The sequence below is a fragment of the Diabrotica virgifera genome, chromosome 10, assembly GCF_917563875.1.
Source record: "Diabrotica virgifera virgifera chromosome 10, PGI_DIABVI_V3a".
NCBI lineage: Eukaryota > Metazoa > Arthropoda > Insecta > Coleoptera > Chrysomelidae > Diabrotica > Diabrotica virgifera.
Window position 1 is genome coordinate 30,292,097 of NC_065452.1, and position 25,455 is coordinate 30,317,551.

At 31.9% G+C, this 25,455-nt stretch overlaps 1 protein-coding gene across 2 annotated transcripts in view; it reads left to right on the forward strand.

Moving 5' to 3' along the window:
* Positions 1 to 25,455, forward strand: part of LOC126893172 (hrp65 protein-like) — a 98,259-nt gene that overhangs the window by 24,097 nt on the left and 48,707 nt on the right. For both annotated transcript variants that reach the window (XM_050663126.1, XM_050663125.1), the window contains exons 2-3: positions 7,437 to 8,742; positions 13,666 to 13,694. In XM_050663126.1, coding sequence (XP_050519083.1) covers positions 7,437 to 8,742; positions 13,666 to 13,694 — 1,335 coding nt within the window. The remainder of the gene's footprint in view (positions 1 to 7,436; positions 8,743 to 13,665; positions 13,695 to 25,455) is intronic.

Consider the following 25,455-nt stretch of genomic DNA (forward strand, 5'->3'; position numbering starts at 1 on the left):
CTAAAAGTTGATAACTTTAATTTTTCATGTTTTTTTCCATATTGGAAAACAAATTTACACCATATTCCTAAATAGATCAGTTGTCAAAAAGTTAAGGAACAGTATTTTAGAGCCGCAGAGTGAATTCCGTATTTACCAACATCATGGTAGCAGCACAAATATCTTTAAAATCTTTAAACTCGTTTATCTCAAAACTACTAATTTTGAGTTATCAAGTTATAGTATTAAGGCGACGAAATAATTTTTAAATTTTAATCATAAATATCTCAAAAACTAATGACTTTATCGTTACCAATGAAGAGTATATTATATACGTAGAAAGTATTGGAGAATCCAAAAATGGCACTAAAATAGTAATTCCTCCAGTGGAGTAGAATTTGAGAAGGGTCAACCCTTCAGTATCCCCTGTCGTACATCTCTGGTAGTAGCTATAAACATTTGTTTATCATAATTTATTAGGGTGTATAGTAGTCGCACTTTCTGCCAAGTATGAAAAGGATACGCCAAATAGTTTTAAAATGGTGAGCAAAAATAGTTTATAAATTTTTAGATAAAACACCCTGTAACACAGTAAGGAACCACATTTTATGTAAGCGTCATAGGTTAAATCTTCGTATTTTGTGCTAAGGTTTCTCCAGTTACTATATGGACAATTATTAATGAAACACCCTGTATATTTTGAAATTGGTAAACTGGTGAAGCGCACCTCAACACACTCTGTAGGTCTGGACCTTTATATTTTCTACTCATATTTGCCAACCATTATTTTAAACTATTGTTTGACATAGGTAAGTACTTTATTGTATAAGTCATCGATTTGCTGTAACTAACACAGCTTCGTTTGGTCTGCATCACTGTTCAGGGTATTCGGTAAAGAAATACTGTTGAAAAAAAAATTAACAAAATTCCTAAAATTTCAGCCATTCTTGTCCGAGTTATTTGAGTAAGCATTATGAATTACAATATTCCAATTATTTATTTACTGCTATATTATATCCCAAATAGTTGTCTAATCATGTCATATCAATAAAATTTTAATTATTAATTGTTTAGGATAAAATTTTATGACCCCTCATTATGAATGTTTTGTTTTCAATACTTTGGTATGATTCATATAGTAAATGGAACTGAGAGGGATTTTTGTGTCACATCGAGAGGTTTTTTTATTATCATAATGTGGTTTGGTTTTAAAATATGGTGTTTTTGCAGTTCTGAATCCTTTTCAATTCATACTATATGGTTGCGCCAAACCTGAGGGACAGAAAAATGAATTTACCCTAGGAATTCTTTGAAATTGAAAGAATTCTGAGATGACTGCCTCTTTGAACAGTTGGTAGAGTTCATTATGGTACATGGATATTGTACATATTCTGTTTTCGTCAATATGTCCAAATATCTTTTGTAGAACTTTTCTGTCAAAAACCTGTAACATACTAGTTGTTCTTATATACTTAGTAAAAAGCTGGTTTCCAAATATTTTTAGTTAATTGTTGGAGTTCTTTGTTGAGTATGTAAGTAAAAATTTTGGTTTTCCAGTCCGTAGGGATCTTGTTCATGCGACTGCATTTGTCATACTAGGTATTGATAGTTCAGATGGGATTGTCATACTAGGTGTTGATAGTTCAGATGGGACGTTGTCAACAAAGAAACCTGGTTTAAACCAAAAAAACCTGGTTTTTTGTTTTTGAAAAAAACCTTGGTTTTTGCCAACCCCTATTTGTTATTTATGAGCCTTAATCCATTAAGCGCCATTGATGGGAAAACATAACATTTTGAAAGGAATTTTTTTTTATAACTAAATATTATTTTTTAGAAAATTCTTTGTGTTCTAATTGTTAAAGGTTTAATGATATTGAAATATATTTTTCCACCTACCTCTACCGAAAGTATACTTTTCCGGACCTGATTGTAGGGAGCAAAGCTGTACTTTTCCTCCCTAGGGAGGAAAATATTTTTCCTCCCTTGGGAGGAATATTTTTCCTCCCTTGGGAGGAATATTTTTCCTTCCTTGGGAGGAAAAGTAAAAGTGACGGCATGGTATTTCATTCATGAAATATAACTTATTGACGCCCTGTACAATATCTATTTTATATTACGTAAGTGTCTATACATTTAAACGTTTATTTAAAAACACTCTGTATTTTGCAGAATGGTAAAAAACAGTAAATTGTTATTCTGATTTAACATTGTTTACATTAATAATTTGACTTATATTTGACAGTTGACAGTTATATTGTACCTACTTGTTTTAGTTCTAATAAATTTTGTTGGTTAGTTACATAAATAAATTAAGTAAAAATGAAAAAATGACTTGTTATTTGAGGAAGGTGGAAAAACCATATGTATAACATGGGAGTAAAGTGCCTTTTCCTCCCTTCAAACTTCCAAACTTCATTCTCGGGAGGAAAAGTAGCACTTTCCTCCCTTGTTATACAAATAGCTATTATAGAACAAGAACAAATATATTTAATTGTTTATAACTTATAAAATACTTACTTTAGCAATTTTTTACATTGTCCGTCATGACTGTATTATTCCGAATTCTTGTAAAATTTTCATTTTGCTTATATATGTAATTTAATGGTTAATAATACATGATTTTTATAAAGTATAGACTATGTATTTAACAATAACCAAACAAAAAATTTAAATAATTTTATCAAGAAAAAGTTACGTGCATTCATGAGTTTTTTGCATCAATGACGGAATCTGTTACGAAATAAATGAAATACATTTTTATGAATTATGAGATTTATTTCAAAATTAAAAGTACAAAAGTAGTAAAACTAAATAAAATATTTCTAAAAAACTATAAAAACTTAATATTTCAATTTATGAAAGCTGTCAAAACATGCAAAGTGTAGATGTACATTGCACTTTTGACACATACATGGTAACATGCTTTGACTTTTACATTGTCTGCATCTTCTCGGCTTTTTAGGGTACTGTATTACGATGAATGTTGTTCACTTTGTTAGTTCTTATTTCTTTCAATAATTCTGAATTTGTCGATCTTCCTCGTCATTTGGATTTAGAAGCTGATGTACCCTGATCTGCGCTGGCTGAGAATGAATTACATACCTTCTTCTGATTTTATTAGTGTCATAATAATATAAGAGCGAAACTGTAACTGCGATATTGTAGTGTCATTTGCCAATTTGTGTTGGGGTGTTGGTGTTGATCTATACGATAACAGCATGACCAATTATCCTCTAAGAGTAAGAGGAAAGAAATGGTGGTGGTCTTTTTTTATAAACACTATAGACATACAATCGGCAAAGCATGGACAATTTATAAATTGGCAAATGACTCTAAAATATCGCAATTATAATTTTGCTCTTATATTGTTATGGTATAAATAATGTCAGAAGACTGTAATTCTCAGCCATTGAAGATGAGGGTACATAAGTTCCTAAATACAAAGGACGAGAAAAGCCAACAAATTCAGAATTACCAAAAGAAATGAGAACTGACAAAGTGAACCACATTCATCGTAATAGGGCACCCTGAAAAGTCAAGAAGAAGATGCAGACAATGTAAGAGATAAACCATTATAATATGTGTGCCAAAAGTGCAATGAAAATTTACACACTGTTTGACAGCTTTCATACATTGTAATATTAAGTTTTATTGTTTTTTAGAAATATTTTATTTAGTTTTACTACTTTTGTACATGTCTGATCGATTTTATCAAAAAGTAAATAATTGTTTATAATTGCACACATGTGCAATTTCCAACTATGTTTTTTTTCTTGTCACTATTATACAGGGTGTTTCATTAATAATTGTCCATATAGTAACTGGAGAAACCTTAGCACAAAATACGAAGATTTAACCTAAAACACTTAAATAAAATGTGGTTCTTTACTAAGTTAGAGGTTGTTTTATCTAAAAATTTAAAAACTATTTTTGCTCAGAATTGTAAAACTATTGAACTTATCCGTTTCATACTTGGCAGGAAGTGTAGGTACTGTACAAACTACTAAATTATGTTAAACAAACGTTTCTGACTATAACCAGAGGCATATGACGGGGGAAAGTGAATGGTTGACCCTTTCCAAATTCTACGCCACTCTTGGAATTGCTATTTTAGTTCAATTTTTGGATTCTCCAATACTTTCTATGAAAATAATATACACTTCATTCGTAACGATAAAGTCATTAATTTTCGAGATATTTGAAGTTAAAAATGAAACGACAGTTTCTGTTTTCATTCTGGTGGGATATGTTATATGCCATTAGAGTGAAAACTTAGTCTTTTGATTAATGTATTGTGTCACTTCATTTTTAATTTCAAATATCTCGAAAACTAATAATTTTATCATTACGAATGAAGAGTATGTTTATTTACATAAAAAGTATTGGAAAATCAAAAAAATTACACTAAAATAGCAATTTCGCCAGTGGAGTAGAATTTGGGAAGGGTCAACCACCCGGTATCCCCTGTCGTACGCCTCTGGTAGTAGCTAGAAACGTTTGTTTATCTTAATTTAGTAGGGTGTACAGTATCTACACTTTCTGCAAAGTATTATAAGGATACGCCAAATAGTTTTAAAATACTGGGTACAAATCGTCGCCTTAATACTATAACTTGATAACTCCAAAATTGACGTTTTTGAGATCACTAGTTCACAAGATGTATTTTATTTGCCTCCATATTGTGTAAGAACTTGATATCTCACTTCAAACGGGTTAAGTATTTATTTATGATTGACGAAAGTTGATAAAACTCAAATGCCACTAATATTCAGTGCTAAAACTTGACAAGATAAGTTATCAAGCTATTATTTAATCGAAATAATCGTGAATACGACATACACTGAATGCTATAACTAGATAACTCGAGTTATCTAGTTTTAGCACGTGTTTCTCTGAAACCATTGAACTTACCACATAATTGCTATCTGTTTATTCGGTTCATTTTAATGCAAGAATTCGAGAATTGTTAGCAGATCTGGCAACCCCCATGGCAAAGGGCTAATTTTCAACAAAATAATGTTTAAAATATTAGTTGTGTTAAAAAGTTCACTTATATGCGACTTAGCACAACATGCGATATTACCAAATGTTAACATTATGGTAGTGCTAAAAGTTGATAACTTTAATTTTTCATGTTTTTTTCCATATTGGAAAACAAATTTACACCATATTCCTAAATAGATCAGTTGTCAAAAAGTTAAGGAACAGTATTTTAGAGCCGCAGAGTGAATTCCGTATTTACCAACATCATGGTAGCAGCACAAATATCTTTAAAATCTTTAAACTCGTTTATCTCAAAACTACTAATTTTGAGTTATCAAGTTATAGTATTAAGGCGACGAAATAATTTTTAAATTTTAATCATAAATATCTCAAAAACTAATGACTTTATCGTTACCAATGAAGAGTATATTATATACGTAGAAAGTATTGGAGAATCCAAAAATGGCACTAAAATAGTAATTCCTCCAGTGGAGTAGAATTTGAGAAGGGTCAACCCTTCAGTATCCCCTGTCGTACATCTCTGGTAGTAGCTATAAACATTTGTTTATCATAATTTATTAGGGTGTATAGTAGTCGCACTTTCTGCCAAGTATGAAAAGGATACGCCAAATAGTTTTAAAATGGTGAGCAAAAATAGTTTATAAATTTTTAGATAAAACACCCTGTAACACAGTAAGGAACCACATTTTATGTAAGCGTCATAGGTTAAATCTTCGTATTTTGTGCTAAGGTTTCTCCAGTTACTATATGGACAATTATTAATGAAACACCCTGTATATTTTGAAATTGGTAAACTGGTGAAGCGCACCTCAACACACTCTGTAGGTCTGGACCTTTATATTTTCTACTCATATTTGCCAACCATTATTTTAAACTATTGTTTGACATAGGTAAGTACTTTATTGTATAAGTCATCGATTTGCTGTAACTAACACAGCTTCGTTTGGTCTGCATCACTGTTCAGGGTATTCGGTAAAGAAATACTGTTGAAAAAAAAATTAACAAAATTCCTAAAATTTCAGCCATTCTTGTCCGAGTTATTTGAGTAAGCATTATGAATTACAATATTCCAATTATTTATTTACTGCTATATTATATCCCAAATAGTTGTCTAATCATGTCATATCAATAAAATTTTAATTATTAATTGTTTAGGATAAAATTTTATGACCCCTCATTATGAATGTTTTGTTTTCAATACTTTGGTATGATTCATATAGTAAATGGAACTGAGAGGGATTTTTGTGTCACATCGAGAGGTTTTTTTATTATCATAATGTGGTTTGGTTTTAAAATATGGTGTTTTTGCAGTTCTGAATCCTTTTCAATTCATACTATATGGTTGCGCCAAACCTGAGGGACAGAAAAATGAATTTACCCTAGGAATTCTTTGAAATTGAAAGAATTCTGAGATGACTGCCTCTTTGAACAGTTGGTAGAGTTCATTATGGTACATGGATATTGTACATATTCTGTTTTCGTCAATATGTCCAAATATCTTTTGTAGAACTTTTCTGTCAAAAACCTGTAACATACTAGTTGTTCTTATATACTTAGTAAAAAGCTGGTTTCCAAATATTTTTAGTTAATTGTTGGAGTTCTTTGTTGAGTATGTAAGTAAAAATTTTGGTTTTCCAGTCCGTAGGGATCTTGTTCATGCGACTGCATTTGTCATACTAGGTATTGATAGTTCAGATGGGATTGTCATACTAGGTGTTGATAGTTCAGATGGGACGTTGTCAACATTTGGAACATTTGGAGCCTTGTTATTCCTTTGTGCTTGTATTGCTTGCTTTACCTCTTCCGTTGTCGGCGCGTTTTTATATCTTATATTCTGTCTCCACAATGTGCTGCGTCTCCATAATATTACTCTTTATTTTCTTGTGTCCCTAAAAGAGTTCAGAAATGGGTTTTCCAGATCGATTTTATTTTTCTTGGATTGCTGGTTATGTGCCCTTCTTGATTTCTAGATATGTATATTTTTTCAGTTTGTATCCTTTTAAATTGTGTAGATGCTTTATGCCTTTATGCTTTTGTTATATCGTTGTTTTTGTTCTTTTTTATTCTTTTGTTTTTATTTTTTTTTTTAGTTTTCTTTTTTTTTTCTTATTAAACAGGCTGAAAGTATTTTTTGTCTATTAATTTTATAAAATATTGTAAAGTAAATTGTTAAGTGAGGCCTATAGAATCAAAACCTACTAGATGTCATGTCATGTTTTAAAATTTTGTTAGGAGGCTAAAAAAACATTAAAAATGTCTCAATTTCATTTCCCAATCAAAGCTGCATCAATAAATATCATAAAATTCACACTAATTTGTCATTTTTCATTACATCTTCAGAAATTTGTATTTTAATTTGGATTTAGCAAAACGAAAAATTTAGGATTTAGCAGGTTTGATTCTGATGGGCTCAAGTAAAGTACTTCATATTACTTATATTTTATTTTTTCCAGAACCATGGTGGAAACCAGCATTTTGAAAATAGACGAGGTAGAGGCAATTATGGAGGTGTTAATAGAAACCACGCAAACAAAGATGAAAACAATGGTAATGACAATCGCCAAGAAGGCGACGGAAATCGCCCTGGTGGAAGGGATCGTGAGGGCCGTGATGATCAAAGAGGAGATAATATGGGACGAGGACGAATGGGAGGACGCATGGGACGCGGTGCTGAGGACAAATTTATGGAGAAGGTTCAGCAGATGGCTGGCCCCTCCTTTGATGTACCGCCTGTAGATGTGACAGAACGCAAGTTTAGCGGCAGAAACAGATTGTATATAGGGAACATAGGATCTGAAGTTACAGAAGAGGACATCACTGAACTATTTAAACCTTACGGGGAAACCGCAGAGGTGTTTATAAACAAGGATAAAAATTTTGGATTCATCAAGGTAGATTACCACGCCAATGCAGAAAAGGCTAAGAGAGAGCTCGATGGAACTGTCTTGAAGTCTCGCAGTCTCAAAATAAGATATGCTCCAAATAATGCTACAGTTAAAGTAAAGAATCTCACGGGCTATGTAACCAACGAATTATTGCACTACGCATTTTCTATATTTGGAGAAATTGAAAAGGCAACAGTCCGTGTTGACGAAAGAGGAAAACCCACAGGTGAAGCTATCGTCGATTTTGTGCGCAAAGGATCAGCTTTACACGCGATCAGAAAATGTTCAGATGGCTGCTTTTTCCTAACAGGTTCCGTCAGACCTTGCATTGTAGAAGCCTACGAAGTTGTAAATGACAACGATGGCTTTTCAGAAAAGAATATCAACAAGAAACACCCAGGTTTTATGAAAGAAAGAGAAATTGGACCTAGATTTGGCGTTGGCGGATCTTTTGAGAATGATTATGGAATGAGATGGAAGCAACTCTACGATCTTCATGATCAGAAAATCGATCAGGTCAAGAAAGATTTAGAACTTGGAATAGCTAAACTTGAGGCCAAAATGGAATTTGAAAGATATGAACATGAAACCGATATGCTGAGAGATCAATTGGCAGCTCGTGAATTAGACAAAGAACGTCAAAAGAGAGAATGGGAAATGAAGCAAAGGCAGGTCGAGGAAGAACGGATGAGGTCAGAAGAACAAATGAAGCGGACAACAGCTGATATGGAGGCAAGAATAATGGCCCAACATGATGATCTACGCAGAAGACAGCAAGAAAATAATTTATTTGTACAAGCACACAACTTGGACTCCATGCTTGATCAGCAAGAGCAAGCCTACGATTCAAATCCCGGTTATAGTCATCATGGAGGTATGTATTATTCAATTTCTTAAAGATATTTGATAAGGTTGTGTTCTGAAAGTGTACAGGGTGAGGCAGATAAACAGCTTATTAGAACTATCTCGAGAACTAAAGGCAACAGAATCGTGAAAATTTGAATGAATGTGTTTTGAAGGGTGATCTATTTAATGAAAATATTTTCATCTATTTGCTACTTCCGGTTATACCGGAAGTTGCCTGAAGGGGTCTGGGCAATAAGGGACCTAAGCCTCATTTGAAAAGTTTTGAGTAAATCACGTTTAAAGTTTTTGACTAAATCCTGAAATCATATTTTTATATTTTATAATGTTTACCTTAATTCCTTACATGCATAATAAATTATTAAATATATTTTTTCAAAGAAAGATACAAAATGAAACTGCATTTGTTAAGAAAAAATTTATTAAACAAATAAATGTGGCTTATGATCTTTTTGAAAATAACAAAATGAATCATTCTAAAATAAAGAATTGACCTACATTATTTTTTATTTAAAAAAAATCGGTTTCATCATCCCTGTCTACTTCCTCTGCTTCATCAACTTGTTTATAGTCTTGTTCAATGTTACTTGTACTGATTCCAATAATACTGAGATAAAACTGCTGGTTTATGAAAGGATTATATTGTAAAAGTTTATATCCTGAATTTTTTTTGTTGTCACCAAACTTTATTAACACTCTTACCAACATTTACTTCATCAAACGCTCCATTTAGGGTGTTTTTAATGAATATGGAATTTGAGTGTTCGCTATAGAACCAAGAAGGGACCGAGCCACCTACTAAATAAAATACTTTTTTGGTCTTAAAACGTGTTATTGACAAACGAATTTAAATAGAATATTAGTCTTAATGGCTCTTTATCAATAAAAAAATTTAAAACAGGTTATTTAGGACTACGTTTTACTAAAAAAGTAAATTTAATGTTAATAGAATAGAATAGAATACTTTATTGGTATAGCTTTACAGCTGCCATCATAAAGATGGATATACACGTCAGATATACAACACAATATAGTCACAGACACATAATCAAATACCTATACATACACTTAAATTTTAGATTTAACATAATGTACATTGATAAATATGAAAATTATTAATATTAGACAGAACTCATAACAGCAATCTAGTTGCTAAGTATTCTTCTACACTGTAGAATGCATGTTTACATAGTATACTTTTCACAATTCTTTTGAATTTCACCGGATGCAAAGATCTAACTTCATTTGGAAGATGATTATATAGCCTGACCCCCACATAATCTGTGGACTTCTCAAATTTGGATAGTTTGTGACCAACAGTAACAAACTGATTGGCATTCCTAGTTGAGTATGCATGTAAATCAGAATTTCTCTTGAATGAATGTAAATTATGCTTAATATACAATATGGATTTCAAGATATATATGGAAGGCAACGGTAAGATATTGTTATTAATGAAAACTTGCTTACAAGTATGCCCAAAAGGAATATTGAAGATAAGTCTAATAATTCTCTTCTGTTTAATAAACACTGTGTCTGATTTTGTGGAATTACCCCATAACGTAACATTATAAGTAAGGTGACAACAAACCAAAGAATAATATACATTAATGAGAGTTTTAATACTGAGTGTTCTCTTCAACTGTACTAAAGCATAGAATGAACAATTTAGTTTCTTATTAACATATTCAACGTGAACATCCCAACTCATAAACTGGTCCAAGAATACACCTAAAAATTTTATGTTTGGAATATTTACAATTTCAGGAATAGACACAACTGGCATATTTCGTTTGCATCTAAAATGTATATACGATGTTTTATCAATATTCAGTTGTAGCAAGTTTTGTGTACACCATGTTTGGAATAATCTGATAACCCTTGACACTCTATTTTGAAGCTCTACGTATGTATGTGCTGATACAATCACAGATGAGTCATCTGCGTACATTACAATGTGGTCATGAGTAATATGATCGGGTAGGTCATTGACAAAAATAAGAAATAGCAGTGGTCCCAACACAGATCCCTGCGGCACTCCTACATCTACACTGAAGATGTCTGACCTTTCCTTGTTTAATTCAACATAGAATTTCCTCTCCAGAAGATATGAGTTCAATAAATTTAACTTATTATAAGACACAAGCCACATATCCTACAGCAAGGTCTCAAGCCACTAAAATGTTTACTTACCTTTTTCGGAGAAGATTCTTCACTGTAACTCGTGTGTGGAGAATATTCTCGATCCTTTACTACATAATCGTGAGTCAAAATCGGAACCTGAACTACTGTATTTTTCCTTATAAAATAATTGTTTTTCTTTTAACACTCTTCAATCACTTTTCGCCATATTGATTTTATTGTGGCTTATGACGTTCTTGCTTAAAAATTTTACATTATTTTGCAAGTCGGCAACAAGGTCGTTCTAGCCTGGTGGTCACATCTATTGCCCAATAGCCGTAAACTTCGCTGGTGGCTTGAGATCATTGTTACAGAGCCAGTTTTACTAAAATCTTCAAATTTCAAAAAATCTGGCTAGGTCCCTTATTGCCCCGAACCCTTCAATAACTTCGTTTTTTTTAAATGGGACACCCTGTATATTTTTACATTTTTGGATTCTCCTCGTTGTATTCTTTCCTAAAATATGAGGTTTTGTAATGTAATTTGTATATAGGGTAGTTTAAAAGATAATTACGTTTTTTTTTATTAATTTTGTAGCAAATTTCACACCCTGTAGAATTGTAGTAGTTTGACATCAAAAACTCTGTTTATGTTCAAATGATTTTTAATATAGTCTACTATTGTTAAGAATGGTTAGTATAGCTAAATTTTTAATTTTAGTATACAGGGTTGGTCGAAACTCAGAATGAGTATTTTCTGAGTTTCTTGCGAGTCTATGGAACACCCTGTATTTTAGTATTGTAATGAAGTGATATATTTTATGGTACTTTGTTATTTCTTAAGCATTCCCTATAATACCTAACTGCTTTAATTTGTGAGTTATTGGTGATTCAAGCCAAACATTAATTGCAACAAAAATACGTGAAATTTTATTAGGTTCGCCGTGAAAATATTCAATCACAAATAAATTTTCGGAAATAAATACATATTAATCTAGACTGATCCTTAAAATTATCAATAATGGTTGAGCTATCAAAATACCTACGTAGTTAAGATTGTTGGTGCGATTAACAATTAAGCACAAATTAAAGAAGTTGGTAGCCTTTGAGATGTGGTGCTATAGAAGGATTTTTAAAATACCATGGATCCAACGAGTTACAAATGCAGAAGTGTTAAGAAGGCTGCAAAAGGATTTCGAGGTGATAAAGAACATCAAAACAAGAAAGCTCGAATATTTAGGCCACATTACCAGAGGTGCGAAATATGAGATATTAAGGCTCATAATGCAAGGTAAAATAAAGGGTAAAAGATCTATAGGTAGAAGAAGAATTTCCTAGCTGATAAATTTAAGAGAGTGGTATAGTTGCAGCTCAGTAGATCTTTTCAGAGCAGCCGCCAATAAGGTACGGATAGCTGTGATGATAGCCAACCTCCGATAGGAGAAGGAACTACAAGAAGAAGAAGAAATAAGTTAGTTGTGGGGAATACAGGGTCACATATCCCATTTCCATTTAAGAAAATACTCATCCCGAGTTTCGACCAACCCTGTATACTAAAATTCAACATTTAGCTATACTAATAATTTTTAATAGTAGACTTTATTAAAAATCATTTAAACATAAATAGTGTTTTTGATGTCAACTACCACAGGTCTACAAGGTGTGAAATTTGCTACGAAATTAATAAAAAACGTAATTATCTTTTAAACTACTCTATGTAACATTACAAAACCTCATATTTTAAGAAAGAATACATCGAGGAGAATTAAAAAATGGTGTCCCATTTAAAAAAACGAAGTTATAGGCAACATACCGGAAGTTGCAATTAGATGAAAATATTTTTATTAAATAGATCACTCTTCAAAACCCCTTCATTACAATGTTCATGATTCTGTTACTTTTAGTTTTCGAGATATTTCTAATAAGCGGTTTATTTGTCTCACCCTATAATATGATAAGTATACTCATGAGAAATTTCAAAACAGAAAAAATATTTTACTACATTTTTTTTTAAACTTTTTGCATTTGTCACATTTTAAAATTACCAAGGTCTACTACATATTCTAAGTACATACTTGTTTTATAGCTCAGTAAAATAAAATAAAATCAAAATGTAATTCTGTACAGGTTGGAACAAGTTATATCAAAGTTTAGGTGATAACAAAAGATGTTTTCAAGAAAGTATATTATTCATATTTATTATTGTTTAAATAATGAAGTATGGGTAATTTTTGCACAAAATTTACTTTCTTAACTGCTGCGGTAATTCATGTTTTTATTAAGGTTTTTACGATTTTTTTCTGCAAAGCTGAAGGAACAATCTTTCATATAAAGCTTACCTACTACATTAAATTTGACCCTTATTTATTTAAATAATTGTAAATCAAAATTGAAAAATAAATTTGCAAAAAAATTTTGCATTAATAACCACTAGAAAACATTTTATTTTGCTTGCAGAAAAAGTTGCATTGTGGTACCAGTATAAACAAAAAAAAAAATAGTTAAAAAAATATTCAGTAATTTCTAAGATATTCAATTTGTTTATTAAATATTACCATTTTTCAGTCGAAAAAATGTGGTTATTGTTGATAGAGTAAACAATTTTTTAAATGTTAAAAATATCAAATGTCATAACATTTTAGTTTATCTTGTTGTGTACTATTGTGTACTATTTCTCATTAAATATTTTACAAGGTTTTGGTACACTTTATCTTAATGTTTTGTTTAGTTTATCATCATATGGATTCTTTTACATATTTTTTGCTCTCCTGTCTAAAAGAGTACATTTTCAATTAATGTTTTCCTTTTTGCAGGAGATGGACAAGAAGAAACTAACATGATGGTACGTATTTAGTTATAGTTTAATAATTTATTAATATTTCAGGTCTGCAGTATTACTGTGATGAATATTTTTAAAATATCGTTAGAAAAATTTCTCAAAATATAGTAACACTCTATTCAGCAAAGTGCGCGTATTGAGGGAATGTAGGTTCAGTAGACAAGAAATGTCATGAATATCTAAATATTTATGGTGTAGCTCTGTTAATAGGTACACTATGAAATAATGACAATGAATGTTCCGAATTAATGATATGAGCATAAACCACAAATTGTAGAAAATATCTTAATTACAATGTTTATTTGTGGTTCTTTCGCAAGAAATATTTTTGAAATAAGTAATCATTTTAATAACAATATTACTCCTTTGTTTTGGCATATTTATATAGAGCACATCATCTTTTGTGTTTTAAATAAATCTAACTTATTTTTTAACTTGTTTGTTGCAAACATTTCAATTGCAGTCTTGATTTTTTCACCTGGGAGTATCGTTCATTTACTTCTTTCCTCTCTGTTCACTAATCTATTGATTACTTGACTGTATCTACCGTTGATTACTCACTCATGCATAGACGCGCTTTGTGAGATGACATTTTGTAAAAGACCATATGTGTCGTTTAAAATGTCTGTACATCTTAGTATGAAACTTGTGATAATTTTAATAATTCGCCTTCAGTCGGCATTTTCTGGATCAATAATTCCTCTTGAAATATTCTTTTGCAAAGTTACTTTCATCCAAACAGCAATGCAGTAGACAAAGAATCCTGTTTATAGTATCAATAGGCCTCTATAAAAATTATAATTTTAAACCATGCAGTAAGCCTACTATCTAATTCGACCAAATCTTTCTTTCTCCCCTTGCTTTTACCATATCAGGGTGTTGGATTTGGGCTAGATATTTTAATTTCCATTCACCCAATTTCCTGCTATTATTTTCAATTCGTCAAGTGATTTCTGTTTGACTTTTCCCGCCTCTGCTACTTAATTTTTTTTCTTGGTCTGCCTCTTTTTGTTTACGATGTTATTTGCTTCGTGGACTTTTCTTGTAATTATGTTGGGTTGCATCCTCATGAAATGCCCATCCCAGTTCATTTGTCTCTTTGCTAGTGTATTTATTGTTGGTTCTTGGTTGACGATTCTCCTAGTAGTCTCGTTGCTTAATCTATCCCATTTTGCCTTTCCAACTATCCTTCTTAAGTGTCTCATCTCCATTGCATTTATGATTTTCCAGAATTGTCCAGTTTTCACTTGCATAGAGCACAGTCGGTATCATTGTGTTATATATTTTTATCTTAGTCTCTGTTGTAAGTTATCTTTCCCGATATTGGGGTTAACGCATAGTATAACTTGTTTGATTTCTTTGCTTTATTTTTCCGTCATTAGTAATTATACTTCCCAGGTATTCGTAAGTTGTAACTATTTCCAGTTCTGAGTTTTTACATTTCATCTTTATTTCATTATCTTCTTTATTATTGATTATCATTATCTTACTTTTTGTCTCGTTTATTTCCAATTTAAGTTCTTCTATTTGATCTATCGATATATCCCATTAGGTTCAGCATTTTATTCTCGGAATCTGCTATTAGTACTATGTCGTCTGCATACATTAAGGATTCTACTTTTACCGGTTGTATCTATGATATCATATTATTGTCTGTAATTGGTTGGTTCTTACTCTAGTATTTCTTATCAATTCGTTCATTACTATTGTGAATAGCAAAGGGCTGAGACTATCTCCTGTTTAATACTTATCTTCCAATTACTTCTGATCTTTCCCCTGTTATTTGTACTCTTCTGTCCTCTTTGTACAAAATACATCTTATATTATAAAATCAGTAATTATTGTATTCTATGTTTCCATCATATTTTGTTCAGAGCTCTTTACTATATTTCTTTACTATTTATTCATTTTCTTCGATTATGTCAATAGTTCCATCTTCTACCTTTATAATTTTCCAGATTTCTTTATTATTGTTCTTCATAATTGTTGCGATCTCCTATTTAAGATTACATGGATTCATCTCACCTAGCTAAGTCTAACTTGCGCCTGGAATTTCTTGGCCACTGTCAATGTTATAATTTTTTGCATTATTCAAATCATTTTACTAGATCATTTATTAAGACTTAGACATAGGGCTTTTCAACGATTCTCATTTGTTTCGAGCTTTTGTCATATTATGTTGTATTAATGTTATACATGGATTATACAACATATGACAGAATCTCGAAACAAATGAGAATCGTTGAAAAGCCTTATCATAGAAGCTCAGTAGCTTTCTGAATAAATGCCTTCTTTTTTTATTATTGTAGGTAAACTTTTCCATTTTTAGTGACATGCTACACTGATTCGATTATGATAAGATTGTTCTTTTTAAATTCGTATTCTTTAGAGATTGTGATAATAACTGTAAGGGTTCTGTTTTAATGATAATTTGGCAATATTTAATTTTGTTTATTTGCTCAGTGTAGGCTACAGCTTTTATTATAATACATATATATTTCACACCCATATAGTAAGGAATGGGTTAATTTTTTGCGTAAAATAAAAATTAATATGAACTTGCAACTTTTCCTTCTTAGGGTATAAAAATTATCACTTCAATTTTATAACTGTGTAATCAACTTAGATCAGATTATTTATTGAACGGTAAAATAAATCTATATTTTTGTTGACTTCTGAGTCCACCACCTGAAGGATTTATCTTGATTATATAAAGCATTTTTTTAAAGTAATAAAAATAAATATTTATAGTTTTAATGTTATGGTATTAGCCACAGTTTGGTTGTAATGACTACTACATTATTACCTAAAAATACTTCACTTTTTAGGTAAAAATTTAGCTGAGGCGTGCACCGGAACAACGATTTATGTAAAGGTACGCATCCATACGTGGGTGCTCCGTGCTCAGTGTAGCTGCTCAAATGGATACGGAATGCGCTCCCCTACTATAAACCACAAAGGTGAACACCCATGTATCCACTATGTGAAGCAGCTACACCAGCACGGAGCACCCACGTATGGATACGTACCTTTACATGTTGCTGCCAATATGTAACATAGATCATTGTTCCAGTGCACACCTCAATTGACATTACAACCAAAATGTGGCTAGCCCATATAAACATAACATTTAACTAAAATAAAATATTTCAGAATCTTATTCATGTTTTCTTAACAATTATATTTTTATATATAAAAACCTTAATCCACCTTTCTGTTTAAAATTCTTGTTAAATCAAGTGAGACAGATATTTGCTTATGCATTTGGTCGCTGGACATTTTACCAAACCTTTCATTAAGCTGCACCAAAAAGTTCTGTGCTGTTCGAAAAAGCCACAAATTCTTTTATCTGGCATTAAATACATATTTTATTTTCACCAAATCCGAATATTGTTTCCTGGAAAATTTTCATGACTGCAGATTATAGGCAGTATTTCTATCACAGGTAACATGTTTAACATATAACATGTTTCTCATGATATAAGGAAGAATTCTAGTGACTATGGGGTCAATAATTCTTATATTCTCTCTAATTCTAGAGTTCTAAGTCATACTATATATTTCTTGAGTCACTTGGTGGACTCCAAAAAATGTTTGCTGTGTGCAATCTAGTGCTTCGCAGTGATGCAAGATATGGTTGACTTTTTCAAGTTCTCTGAATTCATGGGATCCTTTCAGTAAGTCTGACTAATAGTCTCATGAGTCTCTGTCTCAAATTGTTCTTCAGAATAATTTGTAATAGCTATAAATGTAATTCGTAATAGCTATAAATGTGACGAAACTATAGGGAAAAAGAAATTGGTTTTTACATGGATTGAGAATTAAAGAATTAGTCTGCTTTATAGAATTTGAACAAGCATTCCATCACGATAGGTTGTGTGAATATTTAGAGATAGTTTGTAAATCTAAATTATTTTGACAGTAAAAACGTTTCTATCACTCTTTTCCATTAATTTTCTAAAGAAATTTAGTGATATAATAGTTTAAAATTTTTTTAAATATATACCAGGTGTATTTTTACTATATTGTGGATTAATATGTTTATAATTGAGATACATTTATGTACTTGATTTTATCGATTGCTGATATAGAATTTTTTGCTTAAAAAGTTACTTTTCTTGGACACTATATGTTTTTCTAATTTTTACAGTACTACTGATTTTTACTTATCGAAAACTTATTCTTACTTGATAAGTTTCTTTGTGATCATGGTAGCGTGCTTCCTACGTACTGTTTTTATGTATTTAGTTTTTCAGAAAGATCTATGGTTCGTTCTAACTTCAAGCTTCCACCGATCACAGTGGCTTCGAGCTTAGCTTGATGTTGAAAGAAATATAGATTTACTGATTTTTTTCATAAAAATTTGTTGATTACACAGCATATAATGTTTTTCTTATATTATCGGTATTGTATATTTGATGTGTCGGTCCCTCGTGGCCAAAGTTCTGCATGTGAACATTTTAGAATTTTTTACATTATTAGAGCCCGTTCATACAGAGAAAGACGCGCAGATAGGTTACCTTAAGGAGGTGAAAATAACATTTATTGTAAATCTGTGACCGTAACAGCCATATATTCACTTACTAATACAAAATTATATAAAATATTATTGAAACATGTTTTAGTACGCTCTTGGATGATATAGTACAAAAAATATTTTTATAATACTTAGCAATCAATAGTACCAAGTTTTATCGAATTTTTACCAGCCCTCAGCTATGAAATTTTTGACTTAATTTCGAAATTATATACATAGTATGTACAAACATTTAAAATATGACATATAATATACCCATGTATTTAGATAGCTGTATATACAGCTTTTATAGGGCTTTAGTGTGTGTATTGTCCAACATCTCCTTTGTTTTTGTAAACAGATCTAATATCGTCGGTGATGTGACAATACTTCCTATCTGCTTTTTCATGAATTTTGTAAGAGAGACTTCAAAAACTTTTTTTAGGGTCACATCCTGTTTTCATATGATATTTTTTGACTTGTTTTGTAGTACATTCAACTTTTTATTTACTAAAAAAACATGTTAAAACTTACATACGAAAGCAGGAATCCTAAAAAAGTTTGAAGTCTCTCTTACAAAATGTATGAAAAAGCAGATAGGAGGTATTGTCACATCACCGGCGATATACTACTACTGCATTTATCCGGCATTTGTTGCATTTCCATAATTCTATTAGACAAATCTGTTCTATCAATTTATTCTGCCAAACAAACATGTTTGGGGTTTGTCTTCCCCAATGATATGATCTGTTCCTGATGCTTTACATTTTGTTGTTAAAAGTGTCAAATGCCATCCAGAAACTTAAAAATAATAAAGTATTAGTAATCGACGACATCTGTACTGAAATAAGGAAGGGGGTGACCATGTTTTGGCAGTAATCCATAAACTGATAGTATTTAATATTATGTTTATATGGGATTAGCCACAGTTGATTGTAATGGCAATTACATTTTTACCTAAAAGATATTTGATGTTTCGATATCCTTCCAGAAATCGTTTTCAAAAAATAGTAATGAAGAAAAGAAATTGTTTTGGAGAAATATTCTTCTACCTCTTTATAAACAATTCTGCTTGTTCATTGGCGGATTGATACCTCTATGGAAGGTTGTCACTCCCATCTTTTGCGCGGTCGGCCGATACTTTTGATGATTGGTGATTTATCTCTTGCTATTTTGACCACACGTTTCTCCCCCATTCTGCTTATATGCTTATTCCATTATGTTTTCTATTCAGTGTTCATTTGTTTACACATTGTATGTTAGATTTTCTTGTCTTCACTCATCTTTAGATCCCTCAGCATATTATATATTTCCTGTAGTAGGAAGGTAGTGTACTCCCTTTTCTAGTTTTTGCTTTTATTATGTTGATCAACTTGCTGTAAGCATTTTTCAATACACTGTTTTGTTTTCCGATGTAGTCCCCTTGATTTTCTTCTTAAAATTTGAGGCAACACTAGTTCTGCTGTCATTATAAGAAATAATCTTCACTTTTCATCTTTGTTTTAGTTCCATTTTAGATGTAAATTTGTCCTTTTGATGTAATGATTTGGATGTAAAGTTCTGCCCCAATGAGGCTAAACCCCAGCCACATCTAAAATATTCATAAAAAATGCAGAACGCCAGTGGCTAGCCTGTCTTTTACACATGTGTCCTATCTGATTTTTGTTAATATCTTCACAGTCAGCATAGTATACGGGAGTATGACACTTTTTTTTTTTTTGGAATGTGGGTAACAAGAGGTGCTTTTGGAGTGAATAAGAAAATTGAAGATTTCTCTAAACGGTTCTTGTTTGGTCGAAATTCGTGAGGAACAAACCTCATTTTTTTTTACTGTGCCCACCAGAATTAATGAGTTTGCCAGTAAAAGTATCAAAATCCTTTCAATCCAATGTCCTAATTTTAAAAATGATAATATTTTGAACAGCTCATGACTATGTTATGGGAACATACCTCTAAACAAATTCAATGCATAAAATTCGATAAACATTTTTTATCAGTTTATGATAAAAGAAGTGGCGTCTCTGGTCCATTGGGCCAACCTTGTCCGATTAAGGGTTAAATAAAAATTACAAACTCTCAAAAAATAATAAAATTATGCAGTTGTATCCTCTTCCCTCTTCTGTAAAATTAGTCAAAATTACTTGGGCGGTGTTGTTAGATAAGCGACGATATGCCTGCGTCATTGATTATGAAAAGGCGTTTGACATAACGTACTTATGTTTGCATAAGTTACTTATTTTTGATGAAATATAAAATTAAATTCCAAACGTAACCCGCAATTACATTTTTTGCACAAATGAATAATTGACGAACATCTTGCACCTGAATTCTGTTCAAGGAAGTACTATTTCTTGATGTAGTTGGTCTTCCACACACTTGAGGCGCAGTTCCATATCGAGATACATATATATTTTGCAATTTCACATTTTAAGTCTATTTTTGTACTCACAGATGATCGATGTATAATCCAAGCATTTACAACCGATACATCAACCATAAATATCACAACCACCATTTTTTCGAACGTATTGCAATCCTATATCAGTTCATGTTTACTATCAGGAATCGTCATTTCATTATGTTTTGGTGGAACCTCTAAATCTCTAGATATCCAAAAAAAGTTTTTGTCCAACTCAATGCGCGGCGTAGTATGTGGCTCATCCTCTTTGTTGACCCCATAATCGATGCCAATATCACCACATCTCCAGATATCCAAAAAAAGTTTTTGTCCAACTCAATGCACGGCGTAGTATGTGGCTCATCCTCTTTGTTGACCCCATAATCGATGCCAATATCACCACATATTCTTTGGTTGTTATGTAATACAACTTCAGCATTTGCAGAGTTGCGGTCCTACTTACTTAATCCAGAACTCGTCTACCTTTCGGTGTGAGTTATTACGGAGTTAGGTTCTCAGTCGCTTTCCACATTTCCTTCTATCCATGGCCAATGCTTTTGTTTCCTCCCATTTTATTCCTCTTTTGTCGGCCGCTTCCCTCACTTCTTCTGTCCACGTCTTTCTTGGTCTTCCTCTATTCTTCCCATATCTCTCGCTTCATATATCTGTCTTACTTTTTTTCTCTCTTCTCAGTACATGTCCGAGCCAGCTAAGTTGTCCTTGTTCGATTGTTGTTATAACTGGGTGTTTCTGGGATTTTCTCTTAAAGGTTTGATTTATAATTTTACCTTGTTTTTTCCTCTATTGTTCTCTTCTTCTCGTTGTCCTTATGCCCTATAAGAGCGTCGGACTTCTCTATTGTTCTCAAAAATCTTATTTCTGTGCTTATTAGTCCATTCTTTTGCCTTTTTGTTAAGATTTACAGGCATAGGTTAGAGTGTCACAATCTTTTTTACTATTTCCGTTTTTATACTCTTAGGTATTTCTTTCTTTTTTAAAAAGTTACTCTTAATATTATTGTACAGCTTACCAGTCTTTGCAATTCTTTCATTTATCTCACCTTCTAATAATTTTCCATCCTAGCTTATGATTACCCCAAATACGTATATCTGTCTACATGTTCAAGTTGCTTGCCAACTACTTCTATTTTGTTTTTCTTTTTGTCTTCCAATTATCATTGTTTTTGATTTTTCTTTGTTTATTTTCATGTTTCTGATTTTTAGCTCTTCATACAATATGTTCATATTTTCTTGTAGTAATTGTTTTGTTGTCTGCGTATTATCTTCTCAGGTTGTCTGCGTAGCATAGTTCTGTTATTTGTATCATTCTCAACTTTCAATATCGTACATTATATTTTCTCCATTTGTGTTTGCATTTATTTATTACGTCATCTAGTACTAGGTTAAAGAGTAGTGGCCTCAGGACACAACCCTGTTTTAATCCAATGTTGCTGTCGAATATTATTGATTTTTCATTTCTTGTCCTTACATAGCTTTTCGTTTTTGTTTTTTTTTTTCGTATAAACTCTGGATGCATCCTATTAAATCTTGTTCAATTTTTGTGCAAAGATTGCGGTCCTGGTAATCGAAATCATCTTCACCTCCCGACTCTTCGTCCGTTAGAATTTAGGCTCAGGAGGTTCAATGAATATGATCCACATCTAAATCATCTTCATATACTATTTGGAGCGCTTCCTCTAAAGTGAAACCCCGTCTGAAAAAATAAATGAAAATACAGAAATGATTAAATAGTAGCTTATTGACCTAGCGTTGCCATATGGCAACACTAATTTCACGGTCACTATAAATGCACCTCAAATATTACTTTTGTGTATTTTACAACATTATTACTAAAGTTTCATCTGTTTGCTCGATATTTATTACGAAATGACGCGAAAAAATTATAACTTAACCAAATAATAAATACTACTTACTCGAATTGAATGTCCACTGTGAGCGTAACCACAAAATGTCTGTTTACAAGCGTCTCTTGTCAACGTTTAAATTCACAATAAACAACTAGATTAGAAAACATGTGTTCCTGTTCCGACAATCTTACTGAAGCGACCTAAAGCATCATCTGTGATGTAAAAGAAAAATTTTATACACTAGGAATATTTTTATAAACACCCGATTCGCGTTGCCGTACGGCAACGCTGGTTTAAAATGGGTTAATTAAGATGACTTGAGAAATGGCATTTATTATATTTTACATTAGGCGAAAGCCAAACGTCTGCTTGACAGTTATTCTTGTGGTTTTATATAGTTGTTGCTTTTGACTGTTCTCATAACAATTCACGTATTGGTTATCTATTATTTACTAAGAGAATGCTCGCCTTCACAAGGCAAACTATATACCTACAGTCTCGGCTGTAAGTTTTCTATTCTATGGTATACTTTAATTAGTTACGGCAGAAATGTACTATCGATAATATATACATATATGTAATAGTCGTCGCCCGTTTTATAATATACATACTATATACCTACAACATATTCTATAATGGTACCACCGTAGGGTGACTTATATGGGCGGTTTTCCGTACGTGTGGATAAGGCTCTCATAATGCGTTTTATGAATTATTAAATATTTTGCGGAGGTCAGTATCAATTTCAGGATTTCATCGTGTTATTACAAATGTGCAGCTTTTAAATAAGATGACTGAAATGTCTTCGGTCGAAAGGGATGATGGAATTGTATCTAGATCATTTGTTATTTTTTGTTATCTGTGAACCGTTTTATACGACTCAGTGTCTTTTTTTAGCTTTAATAGTTTTCGGGCCGAATAGCTCAGGTCATGCCTTCCACGCAGAAGGTCGAGGATCGAATCTCAGGTTCGGCGAGAACATCTAGATATATTCAATTAAGTATCTACCCAGGTTGAATAGAATGAATAAAATGATTACCTTGGATAAAAACAGGGCAATAATAGGCGATTGAAGCATGGCACTAGCCCTGTTACCTTCCTTGTATACCGTAGACCCAATAGATAGTAGACTATTCTACTATATTTCCAAAGCCGAGCTAGCGGTATAAAATTATACAGTTCTAACGAAAAGCCCTCTCCCCCTCATATCTTGAACAAAATGGTGAAATTTGGAGGGAGGAAATATGTACACAGATGTAGGCTTCTCAAATAGTCATAGGTGACGTAATAGTGACAAATGACTTTACTGAGCCACTTTGACCGATAATTTTAAATGGGACCTTCTGGCAAGTGATATCTCGTTTGAAAGGTATTGAGAATACCTATTCAGTCGTAGTAATTTTGTTTGGGTTAAGTTGATTTTGATGAAAAAAATTATATGTACTAAAATTGTAGTTTCATATTTAATTAATAAATATTCAAACGTCTGCCTATGGTTATTTGTCAAAAAAGTTGATGTTGACGTAAAAACAACTAGAGAATTGAAAAACGTCAACTTTTTTGACAAATTACCATAGGCGGACGTTTGAATCTTTATTTATGCGAAACTACAATTTTATTATTTATTTCACTGATTTATCAAAATCCCGAAATCCATCTTAAACCAAACAAAATATGTATATATTATTGAATATGTGTTTTTAATACCTTGCAAACGAGATATCACGTGCCATTTAAAATTATCGGTCAAAGTGGCTCTGTAACGTCATCTGTGACTATTACGTCACCTGTTATGACTCTTAGTATGTCCTCATAGGTAGATATGTCCGTAGTAGATATGTCCGTTTTTGTCCGACTTTTCGTATTCAAATATTATTAATAATTCTTATTGTATACCTAATGCTCAAGGTCATTGCAAGTTTTATATTAAAGATGTTGTGCTTCTCCGTTGATCTTTTAGACAAGGCGAAAATGGCGGGTTCGTTGGAAAAATTATTCCCATAAGATTTTTTTTTGCATAATCACAGTCGTGAGACATCCCAGAAGTGACTAAATCAAATTTAAAGCCCCCCTACATGATCCTGAAGAAATTTGTGTCATTAATTTATTACTAAGCTGTTACTTTTAATTATTAATAATGAGCGGTAACATCGTATTGACGCAGCTGTAAATGTGAGTGCGAGTGAGATGCGCTCTGCCTGGACTGCCTGAATGGCATCTCTTTCGCACTCATCATGGACGGCTGTCTAATACGTGCATGGCGCTCATTATTATTACTTAAAAATAACAGCTTAGTAATCAAATAATGACAAAAATTTCTTCAGGATTTTGTAAAGGTGGCTTTAAACTTTGATTTAGGCACTTCCTGACTTTCATAGTAATAACTTTTAACCAAGTTATTAAGTCTTGAAAATCGCCAGTTTTCGTTTTTTCAATTTTAAAATGATTTTACCTCGAAAACGATCAACTTTAGAGAAAAATTACAAGAGACCTTTTTTATCCAGAATGGTCCAAAAAAACCTTTAAAAAATGCCCGGGCCGAAAATATTGATTTTTTGCAATTTGATAAAAAAATTTGGACCACTTTTCGCGTGGGCGACTTGTTGAATCTTATTCTGGAATGTCTCACGAATGTGATTATGCAAAAAAATCTCATGGGAATATTTTCTCCTAAGATCCTGCCGTTTTCGCCTTATTTGTAATATAATCAACATTTACATTTGCCAGTGTCCCAGACTTGTGAATCATTAGATAAGATAGTTCACTGGTTTTGAATTGAAGCTTTTGATTGATTCTAATTATTGAATATATAGAAATTAAAATCTACAGAGTTCCTCTGTAATCAGCTATGGTTTGTTAAATTTTTCGATTGCTAAAAGTAACAGTTTCCTCTTAGCTGATGAGAGCTCCCAGGTTCGCCTGAGTCATTGCAAATGTTTGTTAGATGTTTCAATTATTATTTCTTCGATTTCCAATTTTGTGG